At 43.3% G+C, this 17,649-nt stretch overlaps 1 protein-coding gene across 2 annotated transcripts in view; it reads right to left on the bottom strand.

Annotated features, from left to right (window-relative positions):
• Nucleotides 1–239: 239 nt before the first annotated feature.
• Nucleotides 240–17,649, bottom strand: part of SYNJ2 (synaptojanin 2) — an 85,520-nt gene continuing 68,110 nt past the window's right edge. For both annotated transcript variants that reach the window (XM_075924523.2, XM_075924524.2), the window contains 8 exons: nt 17,062–17,140; nt 15,035–15,203; nt 14,035–14,205; nt 10,966–11,100; nt 10,202–10,314; nt 7,999–8,107; nt 6,521–6,723; nt 240–3,675 (listed from right to left, as the gene is read on the bottom strand). In XM_075924523.2, coding sequence (XP_075780638.2) covers nt 2,863–3,675; nt 6,521–6,723; nt 7,999–8,107; nt 10,202–10,314; nt 10,966–11,100; nt 14,035–14,205; nt 15,035–15,203; nt 17,062–17,140 — 1,792 coding nt within the window. In that variant the 3' untranslated portion in view covers nt 240–2,862. The remainder of the gene's footprint in view (nt 3,676–6,520; nt 6,724–7,998; nt 8,108–10,201; nt 10,315–10,965; nt 11,101–14,034; nt 14,206–15,034; nt 15,204–17,061; nt 17,141–17,649) is intronic.

The following is a 17,649-nucleotide window of genomic DNA, read 5'->3' as shown; positions in this document are numbered from 1 at the left end:
TAATGGCTTCACACCTGCTAAATTGATTATAAAAGTGTTCAACAGAAGTGAATAAGGAAGATGCACCTGTACTGCTCCTGCCAGGTTGGGAGTGGAAATGACCTTCCAACTATCCAGTAGCCAGTGCTCATGTTGACTATCAATGGGCAGAATTAGTAAGTCAGCTTTTCACACTATGGATAGATTCTGCTACCCTTGCTCATGCTGAGTACTGCCTCACCAATGTAGCACTCACGTAATTTAAACTGCCTTTGGCACATCTGCATTTATTATATCATTGTCTACATGAACGAAGCATGAACTTGTTATTTCCTTGCAAAGAAACAAAAAGGGAGCAAAGGTCTGAGTAGTGGTCAAACATCTTATACTTCCACAGGATTCTGTCACTGACTATACATACAGTACACGGACAAATGGAATGTTTACAAGCAGGTTACCTGCACAGTCCCTTCCAGAGTTCTAGACAGTCATTGTCTATGTGCCTTTTGACTGGATAGCAAGTCATCATTTAGCATCAGGTTACACAGAAAAGAACAAAATCAGTTAATCTGAACGTAGAAGAGAGAATGCATTGAAAGAAAACAGGTTTTTAGAATAATTTTCATACATGTATCATTATCAGCTTATCATTATCGCATAACCCTCTTATCAATAAACTAGGGAAATACAAACTAGATGGAGCTACTATAAGGTGGGTGCATAACTGGCTGGATAACTGCTCTCAGAGAATAGTTATTAATGGTTCACAATCATGCTGGAAGGGCATACCAAGCGGGGTTCCTTTTGGGGTCTGTTTTGGACCTGGTTCTGTTCAATATCTTCATCAACAATTTAGACGATGGCATAGAGAGTATGATTATCAACAGGGCTCGCCAAGCCGCGACAAGCCCCGCTCGCCAGCTGCGCTGTCCGGCGTTCTGGGCATGCGCAGATCGTTCTATGCATGCGCAGATCACCCGAACCCGGCTCTTCCGGGATGTAATCTACTTGCCACAGGCGAGTAGCTTACATAGATTGTTGAGCCCTGATTATCAAGTTTGCAGATGATATCAAGCTGGGAGGGGTCACAAGTGCTTTGGAGGACAGGGTCAAAATTCAAAATGATCTCGACAAACTGGAGAAATGGCCGTAAACAGGATGAAGTTAATAAGGACAAATGCAAAGTACTCCACTTAGGAAGGAACAATCAGTTTTCACACATTCAGAATGGGAAGTGATTGTCTAGGAAGGAGTACTGCTGAAAGGGATCTATAGGGGTCATTGTGGACCACAAGCTAAATATGAGTCAACAGTGAGATACTATTACAAAAAAAGCAAACATGATTCTGGAATGCATTAACAGGAGTGCTATGAGCAAGATACAATAAATCATTCTTCCACTCTACTCTGTGCTGATTAGGCCTCAATTGGAGTATTGTGTCCAGTTCTGGGCACCACATTTCAAGAAAGATGGTCTTCTCTGGACCTTCTCCAATTTCTGCACAACAAAAATGAATAAAATCTAGAAAACGAGCTATGAGGGAAGACTGAAAGAATTGGGCTTGTTTAGTTTAGAAAAGAGATGACTGAGAGGAGATATGATAGCGGTTTTCAGGCATCTAAAAAGGTGTTACAAGGAGGAGGGAGAAACATTGTTCTCCTTGGCTTCTGATGATAGGGCAAGAAGCAATGGGCTTAAATTTCAGCAAGGGAGGTTTAGGTTGGACATTAGGAAAAAGTTCCTAACTGTCAGGGTGATTAAACACTGGAACAAATTGCCTAGGGAGGCTGTGGAATCTCCATCTCCAGAGATATTTAAGAGCAGGTTGGATAGACATCCATCAGGGAAGATCTAGACAGTGTTTGGTCCTGCCATGAGGGCAGGGGACTAGACTTGATGACTTCTCGAGGTCCCTTCCAGTTCTAGGATTCTATAAGGCTACGTCTAGACAGTGGGGCTATTTTGGGATATTGGAAGTATCTCAAAATAGCAATTCCATGTCTTTAAGTATCTTTAAATATATTTTGAAATAACAGGCATGCTATTCCAGCATCCCTGTAACCTTCATTCCACAAGGGTTAAGGGACTTGTCGGAATAGTGCTTAATTTTGAAATTTGGTGCTGTCTTTGAAATAAGCTATTTCGAGGTAAGGGTGCTGTATAGATGCACCCTAAGGGGCCTACTGTAATATCTGTGTGCAGTTGCAAGGTTGCGACTAAAAACCAGCATGTTCATCAAAATAGCATCTAATCTATGACATCCTCCACTCCTTATACTTCTCAATAACTGATGAGGATTGAGGAATTTAGCCAGCAGGCTAATACCAGGAGACTACAGAACCAGCCACTAGTTGTAAGTCACATGCAAGAGATGCAACATAGGACTTATCTACAGCATATTTACTGCCAGAATTATAGCGGTGTAATTATATTGCTAAAATCATTTTATGATCCTTCCCTATGGGGACATTCTTTCCTCAGAATTAGTATAGTGATATAATTATACTGCTGTCGCTCTGCTGGTAATTTTACCATGTAGACAAGTCTTTATTTTAAATTATAGAAATTGTTTGAAATATAAATTATGCCTATAAACTTTGTGCTTGTTTTCTTTGTACATCATTATATACTCTTAAATACTCTCACTACATGAAATGTCACTTTATTTTTCAGCTGGATTAGAAAAAGGGAAATAATTTAGACCAAAGTTGTTGTTTTTTTTAGCAAGTTGGCTTGTATTCCCCTCCCTCCCAATTGTGGTAGTATTTTTGTTATAAACAAAACAAAAATAAAATGTGGTTTTGCCATGATTAATTCAGCTGTTCATTCAAAGCAGATTTTTATCTTGTAACATTATTAGATTTCTGTAGGGAAAAAAAATATCAAGGGAAAAAATCTCCCAACTCTAAATTAGCATTTGTGTCCATCAAGGTATTTTTGTTTTGCTCTAAGACAAGCAGTTTGCTGACTCCCTCTGATGAGGTACCATTGTCTTCATCGTCACTAAATGTAACCCAGTGACTGGGGAGTTTCAAATCTCTCGGAGTGTGTGTGGGGCTAGTTGTTGCTGGTGTGGCAAGTGGAAAGGAAACATCTGTGTCCAGGTCTAAGAGATTGACACTCTCTGTTAGTGAATTGGTGTCAAACTGCGGTGGCTGCTGGATGTCTGGGGTAGGAGGGCCTTGAAAGTCAGCGATAAACTCCAGAACAGTCGCTGTCAAGTGCTTAGTACCACTGCCGTCTGGGCTGGCAGTGGATGTGCAAGCTGAAAGCTCAGAATCTCTGGGAGAAAGAGGGAGGATGTCAAGTTCCTGTGCTGTAGGACTGTGCTCTGAAGGACAATTGTTGTTGTTGGAATTGAATGTTAAGCCCCTGAGAAGCACACTGTTACTGCTCTGAAGCACCTGCTGGTGAAGAGCAGCAGGAGCAGACTTCTTCCTTCGGGGCGGAACCTTTGGGGCAAAGGAGGAGTTCTGCAGAGGTGGCACACTTGCCTCCGAAATGCCTGGGCTGGGAGGCTGCCTGTCGCTGCTGTTTCTTCTCTCAGGAGCTTTGCCAGGCGGCATTGTTCTGGGCTTAGGCACAGGGGTGATTCTAGTGGGACTGATGGTGCCTTTGGCTTCAAGGCAGGACTCAGACAATCCAATGTGAAAGCGGGCAGGCTGCTGGTCAAGCTGCTCTTCTGGACATACAGGCTGAGAAAAGGGAACAAAAGAAATATGAGAATGAGTGACATTTTAAATGCAGACTTGGTCACAGCACTAGCTCTGCCCATCTAGAGGGGAAAACGATCACATAGTAGTTGGGATAAAGAGGATACAAACTGTGTTGAGTGCATTACTGAAAGAATTTGGTGGAACTGCTGAAAGAGATGAGGAAGTAGAAAGTAAAGGCATGGGAGTATTAGCTTTAAAGTAGCCCTGCTTTGCTCTTATGTGTCACATTGCATACTATGGTGTTACTTTCCAGTGCAGTATGTGGGGAAGTAGAAGTTTAAGTCCTGTTCACTCACTGAGTTCAAAATACATTCCTTTGTGACCATTTTCTTTTTCATATCAGAATTATGCTTGGGGCCACACTGCCCGACACTGAAATTTTGAGGCGTTCTTTAAATATGACTTTTCTTGCTGCAGTAATATTTAAATAATAAGGCTTCCTAAGGGTTGCATTAATGGAGCATTAGCACATGCCTTGTGATGCGCAAGGTTGAAGGACAATTAACTCCCGCTAAGCCAAGAAGTGCATTTGTTTCTTAAATCACGTGGAATTTTGCATTCTTCCTTAGTGCCTTATATGCTTCTCAAGCAAGAAAGAAAAAGAAAAAAAATCGAAGCAGAAAGGGATAATTGGAAAAAATGTGACATTGCGTTTGGTTTTAAAGGTGTTATCATGTTACTAGTGCCACTGAAGTCAACATCCATGCCATTATAAGTCCTGGCCATATGGATTCCCTTCTCCTTGTTAAAGGAAGGAAAAGCTCATTCCTATTGGATTTAGCCCAGTATGCTTAAACTGCATGGGCAGGATGATTAACCAGCTACACGTGCTCAAGCAGCCCACAGTAATACATTTTGAGGCCAGGTTAATTTAGTTCTAGCTAATTATCTCAATGTAATTATTATTCTCTATCTCCTGTTCTCAATACTTCTGACTGAAACCACACGAACGGGTACAGACTAATGCTCCATGTACCTAAACCCCAAGTGGGCAGTGGACAAACTAGCATAGGAACTGTTATGTAATTTATCGTGAAATACCTTTAGTCTGTCTATTTTGAAATATGTCAGGAGTAGATGAGGGTTAGTTAAATTTGAGGAAAGACTGTTCTTAATACATATACTTGTGAAAAGAGTCTCTTGAGAAGGAATGGGGCTGTTCGGTTTATTTCTCTACCTTATTTTTGTGGTTCTGCTCAGTGGAAGGCTGTGTGAACTACCTTAGGGCATACAAGTAGTGCCTTTCCAGACTGAGGTAAGATAGAGACCGTAAAAAACTAACTTTAAGAGAAGAATTGTTTAGCAAAGACCGTCACAGAGGAAGAATATGAAAGGACATATCTACGGTACTCATACGGCCTCCATTATTGTAATATTCTACAGGAGCACATCACGATCTTTAATATATTTATCCTCACAATACCCATGTGACAGCTATGAGAACTGGGACTAAATGATTTGCCCAAGGTCACACAGAGTCTGTGGCAGAGCCAAGTGTCAGGCTAGAACCCTTACCACTGGGCTCCTGGAGAAGATGTTTTACTATTTATTGGTTGTGGCAGGCTATTTCTCTTGTCAGTTTTCAGATACATTTTGTTAGTGTTAAGAAGTAACACTTGGAATAGTGTAGCTGACATCACAAGCTCTGGCAACTCCAATAAACCAACTCTGTGATTTATAACTTAATAAAACCATTATTTTTGGTTCAAAGCTTGACTTGCAGTTTCTCAGTTCAGAAGGGACATTTGTTATCTGCTATGAACAAAACTGGTTGTATGAACTTTGGGGATTTTGTTTTTCTCTAAGGTCTGGTCTACACTAGGGGATAAGTTCGAAGTAAGATACGCAACTTCAGCTACGTTAATTGTGTATCTTAACTCGAATTTTGGAGCCAATCACACTCTAGGAAGTTGAATGGAGCACACTCTCCCTTCGACTTCGCTGGTAGCAAGGCTACCAGCATCGATGGGTGCTCCCTCTCAGTTCAAACTAGCATGTTTTCACTAGATCCACTAATTTGCAGCCCAGAAGATCGACTTCAGCTTGCTTTGATCTTACCTGTAGTGTAGACATGGCCTAAGAAAGCAACAAAATTTTGTTCTAAATAAATAAATATTAAAAACCCCCAACAAAACCCCCCCAAAATGAAAAAGGCAATTTCTAAACAATTTTGACATCAATTTGAAATAAGGGCTTTGGATGGAGGTAAGACCAAATAAAATATATTTTCTGTATTTGCTCAGGGCTAATTCTCAGACATTTTAGCATTTTCTTTGACTCTTACCAACGGCAACCTACATTTCAGTGTTTCAGATGCAGTTTGATCAGTGGAGCAACAATGCAGAAAGAAACAGAGGTTTGAAAATAATCACCAAACTATATATAAGTTCATAGGTATTATCACAAGTTTAGGATGCATGAGAGGCAAACCAAGGAGAAGATGCAGATTTGGTAAAATAATATCTGGAATTCTGCATTCAGTTCTAGACAATCAGAAAGGTATGGACAAGTGAGGAGTTCAGGGGAGGGAAACAACTACCAAGAGGACGGACTATCAGAGACGGATGATAAAAGAGCTGAATATGGATAGAACCAGCTAGTAATAACTTTGTCAAAATGGGGAATAATAATTTCCTCTACTTGAAGTTCATTTACTGTGCATATAGGCCACAGTGACTGCCATGTGCAAACACACTTCAGGGACAGAAGATGTCAAACAGAATCCTGAGCCAGACTCAGAACTTCATGTAAACTATTTAACAACTTGCCACCCCTGCTAAAGCACACAATGAATAGCTGATGTGTTCTGCGGTAGCTATCTTACATTTTCGGGTTTGACTCCAGTTCTTTGCAAAGCCACTGGTTTCTTTACAGTCGGAACTTTGGGTGGAGGGCGATGGGGCACGAGCATAGGTCCTGGTTGTATCCCCGGAAATGATGCTGACTTGGAGACGCTGGGAAAGGCGTTAGGTGGGGTGAATGTTTGGGTTCTTATCGGAGCAGGCTTTAGAGCATCCTCTTGTGTTCCTGAAATGCAAAAACAACCATTGTTTGAATCTGTCTGAAGTGTAGTTCAAAGATCGATTTCCTTCATGGTCTTATTTTCCAAAATTCTTTTGCCCAGTACTTTAAAGGGACAATGTTCATACTGAAGATGAAAGTTTTGGCAATAAGCACAGAATTTCACCAAAAACATATCACTAGCGTGTCTTTAATTTTATGAAAAACTAGTCATTGCATATTCATTACACTCCTTTCCAGCAGCACTTCCAACCTAAAAACAGCAGCATTGTGCTATTACACAATGGTCAATGGATGGATTAGATTCCAGACTTTGCCACTGGCCTGCTGGATGGCTTTGGGCATGACATTTTAATCTCTCTGTGCCTCAGTTTCCCCATATATAAAAGAGGGATAATGATACTGCTCTCCTTTGTAAAGCACTTTGTGTTTTATGGATGAAAAATGCTGTAGAAGGTGTTACTAGAGCATGAGACTCCTAAAATGAAAATGACAAGGCTAGTTTTCTTAGCCACGCCAGGTGAAATACAGAAAGTAAACTAATAAACTAGTGCAAAGAAAATTTGTTTTCACCAATTCTTTCTCATTTAATGTGCAAACATGCTCTCAAGAGCAAATATAAAAATGGCAATGTGGCGTCCCAAGGTTATTCTCTCTTAATGATTCCTGATTACATTAGCTCAGTTTTACAAATGAAAAGACATTTTCTTCTAATTGCCAGCCCATGCTGGGATGTGAGGATAAAGTTGAATTGTTTCTGGTTTATGCTTCATCAACAATAAAGATTCCGTATTTACAACTTAACAATTTTGGTGCTGATGTGGGAGTGTGACTAGAACCCATATCACTCTACCGTAGCTGTGTAGACTACACTCTGCTAGCTGGGCATGTGAACTCTGTTGTTCCTGAAGTGAACAGCTACCCCTCCGGGAACAGATCTGTTGAGAAGGAAGATGATAGCTGTCTTTTTCAGAGTACAGCTGAATATCATAATCTATGATGTTCTTAGTAACAGGAACTGCAGGGACAGGTTTTAAAATATTACTTAATTTAAAATTTGATGGGGTCCCTTTAATATTAATCTTGAAACAGAAAGACAATTGGTATCCAAAATGACAGAAAACATTCCCAGGAAAATCTCGCAGGAGCCCACAAAGCAGTATTAAATGTAATATGAGCATAAATATATGTCTTATTTAGGTTGTCATCAGGGAAGGATAAAATAAACCTTCATTTTGTTTATCTGGAGATTTTGGAACTCTATTGGAAAGCTCTGCTTACCTCCTTTTGCTTCCATAAGGCATCTAATAGCTTCCTCCGCTTCCTGAGGTGTGGTGGTTTTGATCTGCTTGACATTATAAGGCTTACTTATTCCAGTCCGGGCTTTAGGCTTATAACAATAAAAGGGGGGTGGGGAAGAGTAGGTGAGTAATTCTGAAGGAAAATGCTTTTCCTGTGCTATCCTTTAACCAGCAGGCTGTATGCTGTACACATGTAATCACATCCAGTGATTCATACACCGGTTTCCACAAAACTCAACTGGTGGCTATTGGAGAATATACTAATATTTAAAAATGGCTTTAATTTTTCTTTGCCAGCTGTTAGATCTTTGTTGCTAGCTGTAGCTGCCATTATTAATCTCATTACCTGTCTCTTGTCTGATGGAGGAAAGGAAAATATTTTCACAGCATTTATTAGTAAATTTTACTTTTAAAGGTGCCCCCCAGTCATAGCCCAGAGCCAAGTCTGAAGGTCCAGCACAGGGAACAGTACAGGATCCCGCTAATGTGCCTCTTGACTAGGAAGGGGCTACCGTGTATGAGACCGGAGAGTCTAGTCCACAGGTCTATTCAGCCCTGGGCCTCTCCATTGAGGGTACGAGCTATGGTTGTGGTTTCTCGTGTGCCCTTCACATATGCACCAGACACTGGACTGTGACCACCAAGGCCATGGCTGACATAGGATCACAGCACAGCATTACTGTGCAGGAATGTGTGTTAGCATTAGTACTAAAGCAAAGTAACTTAACAGACCTTTCTTGTCTTGGTTTTGCCATAATTGCTCTATCTCCACTGCTCTTCAATCCCTTCAGAAACTTAGGCTAGGTCTATACCAAAAAGTGACCCTGCTCCATCACTCAGGGGTGTGAAATATCCACAGCCCTGAGTGGCGCAGTTGGGCCAACCTAATTCCTGGCGTAGACAGTGCTACGCTGATGGAGCCCCTCCTGTGAGCGGTTACACTGAGGTGCTGCAGAGGTGCCACTGTCGCAGTTTCAATGTCTGGTCCACCACTTACATCCATCCAACTTATGCTGCTCAGGGATGTGAAAAATACATATACATGCAGCCAGCGATGCAAGTTACAGTGACCTAAGCACTGTCCACCCCACACTACGTTGGCAGGAGATGCTCTCCCATTGAAAGAGCTACTATCTCTCACAGAAGTAGAGTAATTATGCCCAGGGTTTGATGAACCGTGGCAGAAGCCGCTCGCCAGCCCCGCACTGCGCATGTGCAAGAGCTGCATTGCACATGCGCGTGCCACCAGTAAACGGGGCGCCGGGCTGAAATCTGCTCGCCATGGGCGAGTAGATTCAATAGATTGTCGAGCCCTGATTATGCCTACGGGAGAGTGCTCTCTGGTCGGCATAGTGCATCTTCACCAGACAAGTTACAGTGGTGCTGACAGGGCTGTTCCTAGGGAGATGTAGGGCCTGGGACAACCCCCACTTTGTTCCTTCACACCTCTTCCCCCACTCAATACCTTCCTATAACCCTCTGTTCTGTCCCCTCCTGCCTCCCACTCCCCCCGAGTCCTGCATCGCTTGGGGAAGCAGAGAGGGGTAGAGGCGAGGCACTCTGCTTTCCCACCGCCATGGTGAAGCAGATCAACCCAGCTGGGAGATGGGAGTGGTGCAGAACAGGTGTCACTCTGCTTCCTGTGGCTCCTGAAACCACAGTAAGTCTGTGGGGGGAAAGGGAGGATGGCTTGGTCCCTGCTGCCAGCTCCAGTTCCCCCTTTCCCCAGAAACCACCTAGGCTGCTCTAGGCCCCGCGGCTAACATCAGTATGGGGGGACCATCCTGTCCATACAGCTGCTGTGGGCCTCCCCAAAGAGAGAGGCCTGAATGGGATGGCTCTGGGCACTGAGGTAGTGCTTCTAGTGTAGACCTGCCATTACTTATTTTAATAAGTCTGCCTGTGTCTGTATGTACGTGTATGTAGGCAAGTGTGTATATAACACACACACACACACACACACACACACACACACACACACACTCCGTTTCCCCCCCCCCCTTCTGATTATGTCCCAAAGTTACTGTTGCTGGGTAACTACAGCGTGAATGTATCCTTACTGCTTTGCTCAGCCCTCCTGACTCAAATCGTACCCGCTGGTTGGTGGATTTAGGCTCTAACTAGCACCTGATCCTGTTTTTTATGACCTGTTTGGCACGATGGTGCGGTGCTGAGGGACTCACTGGTTGCTGAGGCGCCCCTGGGAGAAGCTTTGCCGTCTGCAGGATGGAGCACAGAGAGTGGCCTCCTGAGGAGATGGAACCATCGGAAGGGGATTTTTTGACACACACTCCAGCTGCAAGGGGAGTGAGAATGACTTTTCAAATGTAAGCATCTGTGCAGTTTTTAATAAATAATCTCAACTGAGCATTAATGCTGCAGCCCATTTCTGACAATTCTGGTGGCGATGTTCTTAACTATTCACTTTCTGGTCAAAGCACATAAGAAAGGAAGGACCACACTGACGAACTGACTGTATTTTTAAAAGATATACTCTATTGTAGTGGTCCTCACACTGTGGGGCAGGATCCCAAAGTGGGTTGCGATCCCAATTTAATGGGATCACCAGGGCTGGCTTAAACGTGCTGTGATCCAGGGCTGAAGCTCAAGCCCCACTGTCTTGGGCCAAAGCTCAAGAGCCCTGGGTAGTGGGGTTCACTTACAGGCCCCCTGCCTGGGATTGAAGCCTTTGGGCTTTGAACCCCTGCTCAGGGAATTGGAGTTCAGGCTTTGGTCCCTCCCACCTATCACTGAAATGCAGCCACTGTTGGAGTGAAACAGTAGTTGTTCAACATCACAAGAGCTTACGCCAAGCAAAAATTCTGCTTGACTGAAACAGCAGTTGGTGAGGATTTAAGCAGATGGAGGTATTTACCTTTCATTATTAGTAGCAACAATGGAGTCCAGATGACATGGAAGAACTTTTAAAAAGAAACTTCAATCTTACCTGGAGGGGGAGGTCTCTGGGGTGGCTGAGGCAGGCGAGGCCTGCCAGGAACAGACAGAGATCTGCTTGGAGAACGGTGGCGAAGCTCCCCACCTCCTTCCAGATCCTGCTTTAATTCAGCTAGGTCAGAATCATCTAGGGGGAGATTCAGCAAAAAACAGAAAAGCATTTGAGAATTATGGCAGAGATACAGCACGAATGGAGTGTCAGGAGAGGGGCACATGGGATTTGAAAACTGAGCGAGACTGCTAGATGTGAGCAACAGTATATGGCTAATAGCTTTTTAGGAAATCGCTTATGTTTAGTGTCCCATTCACAAACACTCTCTCATTTTCTCAATTTAGACATTTCTAAACACTCTCCTGTTATTTTCCAATAAGATGGCCTCTGCAACTGGAATTGAAAAAGCAGGAAATCTTGTTTTTCTCTTTCAATTTATAAACAAAAAATAGGTGTGAGAGGATGAGCTCAACTAGTTTTAACATTATCTAGAAGCGGCTGTCTTGGCACAAACCAATTCTACTAGCCAAATACATAGAGCGGCATTGGAATTACAATTTATCCGCATGTTCAATTCTCATGCTAATGGCCTCAATCATGATGAGGGATGGTTGGGACACTATCAACCTAACATACAATTAAGGTGCAAACAGCTCTTTCTGTAGACTCCTGTTATTGTCTTTGATTCCTATCTGCTTTGTTTTAACTACCCAATCTTCAGGTGCTTACTATTCCCAGTTCTGCCTTCCTGTTTTTCCCTTTGATATTTCCATATCCTCTGCTCCTTGTTCCCCCGCCCCCCATTTTCTCCCCTATTCATTTTGGGTCTGCACATCCTAAACTCAAAACTCCGGTCATCTGAAGAAGTGAGTTGTGCCCACAAAAGCTCATGATACCATCTACATGTTGTGTTAGTCTATAAAGTGCTACCAGACCATTTGTTGTTTTTTAAATGTATCCTGTACAGACTAACTTGGCAACCCCCTGAATTATCTAGAAGGACATGGTGACTAGAAACAAACACTTGAATTCACTGATTACAGATACTATTTCCTTTGTTTTATAAATCAGTTATTCGTACATGAAAAACATGCTAGACAACCTTTTTTTTCCCCATGTATGCAACACATTTAAGGTAGTTTAATAAAAAATAAAATGCTGGTTTTGTGCATTCCTTAGGTGGAATTCACAACTGTTTAACAACACATCAGATTAGGACAAGAAGTGAACAATTATATGCTGCTTAACTAAAGCCAAATTGGAACTGGTCAGGATAGTTCAGTTAACAATGCTAGCATAAAAAAAAAATCATGTTATCATTAGGTAACCAGGACCTTAACTTTATAGCTCATTGGAAAGTTGCCATGTCTCCCATAATGCTGTTTCAGTAATGTTTGTAAGAGAATAGAGATAGCTATTGAGTAGGGATGTGAAGGACTAGTCGACTATCCGATAAGCAAAAGTCGACTAGTCACTTCCCCTCCCCCTTGCTGCCTCTATGAGATAGAGGCAGCAAGGTAGAGGAAGAAGAGGCGGTACTTCAAAGTGTCAGCGCTTTTTGAAGCCTGGGGCCAGACCCCGGGCTTCCTGTGGTGCTGCCACTTTGACATGCCCTGTGCAGCCCAGGGTCAGCTGGGGACTCCCCTGCTGACTCCAGGCTCCAAGCAACACTTTCACCTTTGAAATGTAGCAACAGCCATTTGCTGCTCCTGAAGGGACGCCCCCAATTCCTCCCAGGCACAGGATTCCTCAGAGGCTGTTGCTACACTTCAAAGGCCAAGGCATCCTGTCAATTGAATATCTGACACATTGACTATTCAATAAGTCAGTTAATCGATACTTACCATCCTTGCTATTGAGTCATTCACTGCTGTACTGAGGTGTTCCATGGAGATCTCCCTTCCACCTTTTAGCCCATTCTGACTGTGCTTGGCTGCTAAAGCCAGACCAGTGTGCAACTACAATGATAGGCCTGCAGGCTAGGCTAGATCTTGATGTAATTTAGATTGATGTGACTCCTTCTCCAGCTTCACATTCTCTTTGCACAATAATGTTACAACAAAACAGAGGAGTGAAAAAGCAACCCGGTCATTTATGATACAGACATTTGGCTACAATTTATTCATGGATATTTTTAGTACAAGTCAGGGACTGGTCACAGGTTTCCATGAATTTCTCTTTGTTGTCTGTGACCTGTCCCTGACTTGTACTAAAAATATCCATTGCAAAATGGGGAGCTGCTAGGCAGCAGTAGAAGCCTGGCTGGGAGCTCTGAGGGCCCCCACCACCTATGGGGACTTGGGAGCCCCTGAGTCCCTTCCCCACAGCGTTGACCTGTGGGGTTCCCCACTGCCAAAGGCTGGGAGCTGTGGGAGCCGGCCAGGAGCTGTGAGATCTCCCCTCACCCGTGGCTAGTTGAAGCCCCTAGCACTTGCAGCAGAGAAGAGCTGTGAGGTTCCCCATGCCTGGGTGGAATTGGGGGTGTCCCCTGCTGCTCAGGAGCAGCAGAGTTCCCTTGCCACCTATGCTGGCCAGGAGCTGCAGAGTCTTCCCTGGCACCCAGGCTGTTACCCCCACTGCCTTGAGTAGCAAGAGTACCCTGCAGTTTCTAGCTGCACTGGGCAGCAGTAGGACCCTGCAGCTCCTAGTTGCCTGCGGGCTAAAGTCACAGATTCCGTGATGTCCATGACCTCCATGATAAAATCGTAGCCTTAAACATACTTAACTGCTAGGGCAACTTGCCAGTGGGGGGTATAACTAAACAATGTATACGTGGGTACCTCTCCTAGGCACAATTACCTTGCCCTGAACAGAACAGAATCAAAGCAGGCTTCAGCTTAATTAACTCTCCTGTTTTTGTATTGCAGTAGTGTTCAGAAGTTGCAGTCATGGATCCTGGGTGCCTCTGTGCTGGGCACTTCTATGAACCAAAATAAACATATTTTGTCCTTGTGCTGCAAAGCCTTCTAAGCACAAGCCAAGACACAACATCTGAACACAACAAATAGCCAGGAGAAGCATAAAGAAATGAACTTTAAGGCCTTGCTTTAAAGAAGCCATGTAAGTTACCTTTATATGGACGTGGCTTTCCTCCACTAAGCACTGGAGATTTGCTTGAAGTTACAGTGGGTGCTACAGTAAAATATTCAGGACTCTCAGATAAGCCTTCTGTCATCTCTGTTATTGGGTGCTGAGGCAGCATGTCATCCAAATAATCATCTTCATCATCTAGTATATCACCTAAAACAAAATATTTAATAATACAAACACTGTCAGAACACACGTTCCCTTCTCACTCCCATTTTCTATACTGGTTATTTTAGCGTAGGCAATTTTTTGTTACTTCCATGTGCTTTTATTATAGACTTTTTGTGTATACAGATTAGGGTTCTCAAACCTTTTATTTTTGTTGCCCCCCCTCCCCTTTGAAAATATTTCAGGCCGTGGTGACTTCCCCATCCCCCTCAGAAAAAGTGCTAGCAAATTACTGTACATACTGAGGTGCAGATTCGTGGTATTGCCACCCTTACACTGGCACTGATGCTGCAGTGGTGCTGCTGTCAGAGAAGGGTGGACAGACAGTGGCATCTGGGTGCCCAGCTCTGAAGGCAGCACTGCTGTCAGCAGCAGCACAGAAGGAAGATATGGTATTGCAACCCTGACTTCTGTGCTGTTGTTGACTGTGGTGCTCCCTTCAGGTCTGGGTGGCCAGAAAGCAATGTCTGCTGTATCTCCTCTCCCCCAGTGACATTGTTGTACTCTTACAATCTCCTTACGATGTGGGGGAGAACCCTTGTGGCCCCCTTTTGCATCAGGACCTCCAGTTTAAAATACACAGCTACAGATCATTTTAATGTATGGTGACTGTGACAGTGTGCAAGCGGGTGTGGATAGCAGGTCTACCTAAATAGCTCACAATGCCAGACCAGGGCTTTGTTCACAAACCTGTTTTTAAGAATGGTTTCACTACAAACTAAGATAGAGATCACACGCTGACAACAACCCTTTCCCCACAACCAAAGTGAACAATGCAAATTCTCATAGCTGAGCCTAGAGTTGTGCCACTGACCTTCTGATTCATAGTCCAAACTTGAAAAATCAAAGTTTTCCTCCAACAGACAGGAGTTTGCTGTGGGTGACATGGGTGCGATGCTCTCCCGTTTTCGAGCGATTTCCTCCTGAAAGCCCTTCAGCCAATCCTTAGTCTTAGGCCGGATATTCACTGCTCTGCCTTTGACCTAGAGTCAAGAAAGAATTGTTTTCCTTTGGTTAAGAGAATTATTACAAAGATGAGAATAGTGCCCCGACAGGCTGATTAAATGAGAATGTTCCCATAAGTGCTTCAGAAATCTGGATGGCAACAGAATCATTTCAGAAGTTCATTGAAAAGAAAATAGTCTTCCTAACGACCTCAAGGGAAAAAACCTCCAGAATTTATCCTTTGGATGGAACAACACTCCAGGTATTAACTGAACAACTCTACTGCTCTTATTGGGCTTATTTATGGTTCATGTCTTTTCTTCACAGTTTTCATACTGAAATTAGCTCTGTAGTTCTTGGTTACTCAATACTGCATTCAACAGTCATTTGGCATTGGAGAAAAATGGTAAAATATCACAGCAATTATGCTACACAATGTTTAAAATTATGATTATAATAATTAGGGAGGGTATTTTCAAAAGTATCTTAGTGACTTAAGAGCATATGGGAAAAAATGCTCTTAAACCACTTAGTCCAGTGGCTCTCAACCTTTCCAGACTACTGTACCCATTTCAGAAATCCGATTAGTCTTGCCTCGCTTAAAGCTACTTGCTTACGAAATCAGTTATAAAAATACAAGTGTCACAGCTACACTATTTCTGAAAAATGGCTAACTTTCTCATTTTTACCTATAATTATAAAATAAATTAATTGGAATATAAATATTGTACTTACATTTCAGTAAATAATATATAGAGCAGTCTACATACCCCTGGTTGAGAATCACTGACTTAGGCATTTTGAAAAATCCCACTCATATCATAATTGCTCTGGCAGCCTGATATTAAACCATAAAGCAGAGCAGACCCTTTAGCTGCTAATACATTTTCCATAACAGTTCATGGTTTGTGTAATAGTACATGCTTCACATAATTCCAAGCAGTTTGTCTGGTACGCTTGAAAAATCAGTGTGTGATGAGGGTTGACAATGGTAGATAGTCCCCAGAGCTCTGCTACAAGCAGGGCCGGCCCAAAACATTTTGGCACCTGAGGTGGGGAGCTCAAATGACGCCCCCATTCCCCTCGCTTGGGCCAAAACTGCCTTCTTCCCGTTCTACTCCTTTCATGGTACTGCAGATAGAATACATATGCACCAACAGCAGACACAATTTTCTATACTCTGGGTCCCAGTGGTGCCCCCCCCCACAATCTGGCACCTGAGGCGGCTGCCTCAGTTCGCCTCATGGTAAGGCCAGTCCTGACTACAAGCAACAGAACAGTCAGGGTACGTCTACACTAGCTCGTTAGTTTGAGCTAGGTAGGGTAATGAGGGCAAGCAGAGTTGCAAATGAAGCCCAGGATTTAAATATCCCGGGCTTCATTTGCATGTTCCTGGGCGCCGCCATTTTTAAATCCCCCTTAGTCCGAACTCTGTGCCCGCGGCTACATGCGGCACGGAGTAGGTAGTTCGAATTAAAGATCCTAATTTGAACTACCGATACTCCTCGTGGAAGGATAATTAGGATCTTTAATTCGAACTACCTACTCCGTGCCGCGTGTAACTGCGGGCACGGAGTTCGGACTAAGGGGGATTTAAAAATGGCGGCGCCCAGGAACATGCAAATGAAGCCTGGGATATTTAAATCCCGGGCTTCATTTGCAACTCCGCTTGCCCTCATTACCCTACCTAGCTCGAACTAACAAGCTAGTGAAGATGTACCCTCACTGAGAGTGAGCACCTCACAAGCAGTGCTGGGTGAGATAACACTGCATCTGCTGCAGCACTCAGTAGTAAAGCTTCAGGTGCCTAAACATGAATGTGGGTATCTAACCTAAGTCACCCATTTTTGAAAAGTTTGGTGTGAATTCACTAAAATAAATTGGAGATGATTTTACCTTAATACCATCCATATCCAGAACACTGAGCGCTGACCTGCTGTCTGCAAAAGTTACCATCATCTGACCTCGATTGATCCTGGTAAGAACAGGGAGAGGAAACAATTGTACAGTTTGCCGTCCACAAGGAAATACAAGAACTAGATCGTGACTGTCATAATTCTGGATGTTTTCTCATTTAGCTCTCTAAATAGAGCAATTACTTACAAGTCTTTTTGTGATGGGTGGGGCCGAGTATTTCCAACATGGGCTGTCCCTCATGTGATCCCACCAGAGTAAACTCTACTGGGGCTGTCCTCAAAGCAATGGTTCATCCCTCTCAGCAGAGGCTGAGAAAATGTCATAGACCTTTCTTCATCCACAGTATTCTCTCCTACCCCATTTAGCAGCTCTGCCCTTCCATGTATCAGCTTTATTTGTTCTGTGTAAACTCTGCACCAGAGCTGCCGCTTAGTTGTGGAACACAACCTCCTCAAAAGGCTACTAGTCTGTAATTCTGCAAGTTGCCAAGGGTCGTGAACAAAGCAAAGCACAATTCTTTCACACTCCTCTCAGCATTCATGTCATGCTCTAAATCTTTAAAAAACA

This window comes from Pelodiscus sinensis, chromosome 3 (genome assembly GCF_052426305.1).
Source record: "Pelodiscus sinensis isolate ZL-2025 chromosome 3, ASM5242630v1, whole genome shotgun sequence".
NCBI classification, from domain to species: domain Eukaryota; kingdom Metazoa; phylum Chordata; order Testudines; family Trionychidae; genus Pelodiscus; species Pelodiscus sinensis.
Note: the sequence above shows the minus strand (reverse complement) of the source record. Positions and strands in the feature narration are given on the sequence as shown.